Source organism: Poromitra crassiceps (genome assembly GCF_964638095.1).
Source record: "Poromitra crassiceps genome assembly, chromosome: 25".
NCBI lineage: Eukaryota > Metazoa > Chordata > Actinopteri > Beryciformes > Melamphaidae > Poromitra > Poromitra crassiceps.
In genome coordinates, this window is record NC_139649.1 from 5,024,489 (window position 1) to 5,029,546 (window position 5,058).

General features: G+C 43.0%; 1 protein-coding gene across 1 annotated transcript in view; it reads left to right on the plus strand.

Moving 5' to 3' along the window:
- The first annotated feature begins 1,231 nt into the window (after positions 1-1,231).
- fam83c (family with sequence similarity 83 member C) overlaps positions 1,232-5,058 on the plus strand; it is a 22,163-nt gene continuing 18,336 nt past the window's right edge. Inside the window, exons 1-3 of the mRNA XM_083660640.1 lie at positions 1,232-1,288; positions 1,701-1,969; positions 3,310-3,637. Of these exons, the coding sequence (XP_083516766.1) occupies positions 1,788-1,969; positions 3,310-3,637 (510 nt within the window). The 5' untranslated portion in view covers positions 1,232-1,288; positions 1,701-1,787. The remainder of the gene's footprint in view (positions 1,289-1,700; positions 1,970-3,309; positions 3,638-5,058) is intronic.

Below are 5,058 nucleotides of genomic sequence, written 5' to 3' on the forward strand. Positions count from 1 at the left end.
TGGGTTGAGTTTTAACACTTACAGAGTGAACACAATTTTTATGAAAAAAATCCTTGTGAAAAAGAGTGCAGGGAGGGAAGGGAAGTATTTTGGCCATCTTTCTTTCCACATAGAGAGAGAGAGAGAGAGAGAGAGAGAGAGAGAGAGAGAGAGAGAGAGAGAATATTTTGTTTGTGTGTGAGAAAGGGAGAAAATAGAGAAATAGAGCTGTGTCAAAGCAGACAGAATAAGACCAGAAGTGAGGCGATTCGGCCTTCAAAATAAAATCATATATGTGCCACTTGCACAGAACAACAAACTAATCAATTATTAAACCTCAGTTATAGGACAAATCAGTGTGACGTCACAGCCCCCCAGAAATGCGGAACCCCGCAGCAGTTAACTAGTACCTATGAGTTGTGCCAAACAAATGTTAATATCTCAAAAAGTATAGGTACATCACATCTTATGTGTCCCATCACAGCTTATATTTTGACATTCTGAGTGAGAGTAGAATTAGCTCAAGAGTTTGAAGAAGTATAATATATGCATGTCTTGTTAAAGTTGTGTGAACTGTTGCAGTTTTTAAAATGTAAACAGGGTCAGTCGGCTAGAATCAGACACTCAAGCTCATGCTCCATATGGGTCCCATTGCCGTTTCCAACCAGTGACGCAGTTTGTTTACCAAAATGCTATTCTATTCTATTCTATTCTATTCTATTCTATTCTATGTGATAAATTATTAGACAAAGAGAGATCATCGGTCCTGGTCCTGGTCCTGGTTCCACGGTGCTTAGTTTTTGCCAAATATGGTTTCCAAATAAGTTTCTATTAGGCCACAACCGTAAAGGTGAATTTTAGACGCACTTATGTCTAGATAGCCTATATGGCAAATGCATCCTGATCCTGTTGTAATTTGCTCTAGCCAACTGCACATGGTTTTATTGTGAAATCTCTAGCCGGAACTACCTTTATTTTTTTATTCTGGTCTATTTGACAGTTCGAGACAGAGGAGGGGGAGGAGCTTCACGTTAGGTTGCAACAGGTGAGCATGGAGAGAGAGGGAGAGAGAGAGAGAGAGAGAGAGAGAGAGAGACCTTGCTGAAAGGCCCCCGGGAGTACAGACCTGTCTGACAGGGAATTAGAGAAGCGAGGACCATTTGAGCTCTCTCTCACCGTGTCTGAGGGGACTCTATACCTCGATCCAGCCTGCTCTCTATTCTGCTTATTGGATTACTGCGCGTTGAACCCTGGCGGAATAAACACTGTCTGTTATAGGGACTTTATAGACTGTCAGTGAGGCTCTATGGTGAGTTAACTGTCACCTTAATGTGTTGTATTCATCTCTTAACAATATTCTTATAATAGCTATATCTATACAGGGAAGTGTGTGGGGTAGCTAGTGCGTTTAGTGACCGTATGGTAGGCTATTTTTTATTTATTTATCTCTAGCCTATAATATGGCTATAGGCTGCGCATTCTTATATGCCCGGCCCATAGGGACTTACAGTGTTTGTGTTGTAGGTAGCCTACTCAGTGGTGAGTTCATAGCAACCTTATCATCCTATGGTAATTTTCTTTCATCTCCCATTTTATAATGTCCCTGCAACATCCCTATAGCTTTTTATACTTTTGTTGTGGTATTTCTAGTGTCGTCTAAACAATTTTTTATAGGATTTCTAGGCTATAGTTTGTTTGTTTTTCCCCCCTTCCCTCGTAAGACCAGGAGAGAGTATTGTATTGTATTGGGGACCTGAGCGACTATAAAAGCCAGGCTGTGCTGAGGTGCTGAGGAGGAGCAGAGCGCCATGATCAGCTCGGAGGGGCTGCGGCCCGCCAGCAGCAGGAAGCCGCTGGGGAAGCTGGCCTCCCGGCTGGAGGAGGTGAAGAACCCGTGGCGTCAGGTCTCCACGCTGGAGCTCAGCCACAACGAGGCGGCGCGTCTGGCCACGGACGCGCTGCTGGAGAGCGGGGAGAAGGAGTACCGCAGGTAGGCAGACAGGAGGGCCAGAGACAAACTAACACTATATGGGACAAATTTGTGCTTGTGTCTGTGGTGGGACAATGTGGACAAATAACCTAACCACTAGAATTGTGAGATAGAAAAAGCTTCTGAGAAATTCTAAAGTTCCAATTTTGAATTCATCATAAGTAATTTATGATTTGACACAAGATCATCCATATCAGATACAACTTTATTGCAGTTAATTTCCATAGGCTGCCAGCCTCTTTCTTTCTTTCCCCAAAATTCATGATGCCCCCATATCCTATCCCATTCTTTTTGCTTTCATGCTTTCATCACAAAATGCACAATTGTTATGGAATTTTTAGGTACCACTAGCATGTTCCAAAAAAGAAGAACAATAGGCTACATTTAGATCAAGGAGCTTTACATTAAAAGTGTCATATAGCCTACACTTTGTCCATGTTAGGGTTAATACCCCTGTCACTGCCCCCTGAATGACCAAGGCACTAGTTCAATTTAAATGAGATCTCTCAGAATTATTTTTAGCCTAAATGTGTGATTTGGTTAGAGTGATATTTTTATGTATTTGGTGTAATGTGTCAAACAGCAATATCAGGCTATCTTGGCTCAATTGTTGAGTGTCTATCTATGGAATCAAATAACATAATCATGACCCATAGACATCTTGGAATTCAGGGAGGGGGGCTCCTTATTTCAAGTTTTCAACTTTTGGATGAATTTCCCCAAGGGAACAATTCAAGGAGAACTTCATGGAAAAACAATGCAGATTTATTTTGCACAGTTTTGCAGACATTCATTTAGTTTGACAGATATTGAGTTGATTTGAGTTCAGTTGTGGACCAGCAGTGATTCATGCACAAATGACATCACTGGTCCACAACTAGGGATGCACGATATATCGGCAATCATATCGGTATCGGCCGATGTTAGTCATTTTTTAACATATCAGTCATATCGGTATCGGTCAGATGTTGCAATGTTAATATCGGTTATCATTATCAGCCAAATTCTTCACATTGATATGAAATAATGCAGTAAATCTATGATTTATGGGCTTTTCCAAAGGCTTTGCAAATAAAGAAATGCATAACTTTTTCAAATTCAGTGTTAACATGTGTTTTTCAGTATGTACAAAATGTGATGATCATAAAAATTTGGTTTTATACAGATCATATCGACATCGGTAAATATCGGTTATCGGCCATAACAGCAATGTTAATATCGGTTATCGGCATCGGCCAAAATGTTCATATCGGTGCATCCCTATCCACAACTTAACTCAAATCTTTCGGGGGAAGTTCTCCTTTAATGATAGCTTAACTTAACATGTAGCCTGTCCACAGGGTGCTGACCGAGGAACGGGAGCTCAACTTCCTGTCCCCGCTGGAGGTCCGCTACATCACGCAGAACGTGGCCAAGGCCTGCGAGGACAGCAACGGCACCGGTCTCCATGGCAACGACCACGACATCGGGGACGGAGACGCCGTGTCCGAGCTGACCTCCGGGACTTACTTCCCCATGATGTCTGACGAGGATCCGCCCATGCTGGAGCTGGGCTGGCCAGAATCCCCTGCCAGATACGGCCCATCAGAGACCCAGATCTACTTCCAGAGGGACAAGTCCCACAACGTCAAGGACCTCATCAGGTCGCTGATCAACAAAGCCAAAAAGGTACGGTGGCACAGCGGGTCCCAATGTGGGGTCCCGGGCCATGCAGGGGGTCCCCCAGGAAAATGAGAAGTAGGCTAGATAGATTTCAGTGTGATTTCATTGAGCTGCCTTGATCTGATGTTCCTAAAAGCAGTGGCCCTACTAGGGTGTGTTTTCTGGTCTGGCATCGTGATCTGCAACAGTCCACACACTGGTGACTGCTGCTCCCACCATTTACTGATATCACCACAAAGTGTGTGACGTTTCGGGGCAAAGCCCTTCCTCAGACATGAAACAAGTGCAGAGACACACCTTCAAGTCCCTTTACAGGGGTTACCTGACAGGGGTCACCTGACTGATCATGTGATACACCATGCATAGTAAAAAGATGCATAAAGGTACTGTTAGGTTAGAAATAGAAAAATACATACAATATATTCAAATATAATACAATGCTACCAGTGTGCTACAGATTTGCATACACACTAGTCCAACAGGTAAAAGACCTGCAGTGTCAAGAGATCAGAACAACTTGAATCTGACTGATGCATCAGGTATAAACCGTCATAATGAAATGCAATCTCAAGAAGAAAAACATATAAAGTATAACTTGACTATTAATAAGAGGCGCCTTTACTACTCTGAAAATGTGGTAATATTGAATAACCTAAAAAGACCACAGCAATGGACAATATGGTGTAGAACCCACCCAATAGAGTAGAATATAAAATTATAAAGTATAATATTATATTATCAAGTATAAATTGAGAAATACACAAAGAGTTATGACTGAAATACAGAGGTTAATTACTGTACAAAAACAATCACACCTAGTAGCTTCATTTATGTTAGTTGAGTTATTAATTTAGTTTTGACTATAAGAACTTGGTGTGTACATATTGGATGTTAATTGGGTGTCTTTTTCCTTCCACCTGAGCACATCATTTCTGCCTCCAGTGGTTTTCGCTTCATTTGCTTACAAACAAATGGAGCAGGCGTGTCTGCTGACACATGTTTGATTAGCGCTTATCTCTCTGACTCCACACGCAGACAGACACACACACACACACACACACACACACACACACACACACACACACACACACACACAGACAGACAGACAGGCAGGCAGACAGACACACACACACACACACACACACACACACACACACACACACACACACACAGACAGACAGGCAGACACACACACACACACACACACACACAGGCAGGCAGACAGACAGACAGACAGACAGACAGACAGGCAGACAGACAGACAGACAGACAGGCAGGCACACACACACACACACACACACACACACACACAGGCAGGCAGACAGACAGACAGACAGACAGACAGGCAGACAGACAGACAGACAGGCAGACAGACAGGCAGACAGACAGACAGGCAGACAGACAGACAGACAGACAGACAGACAGGC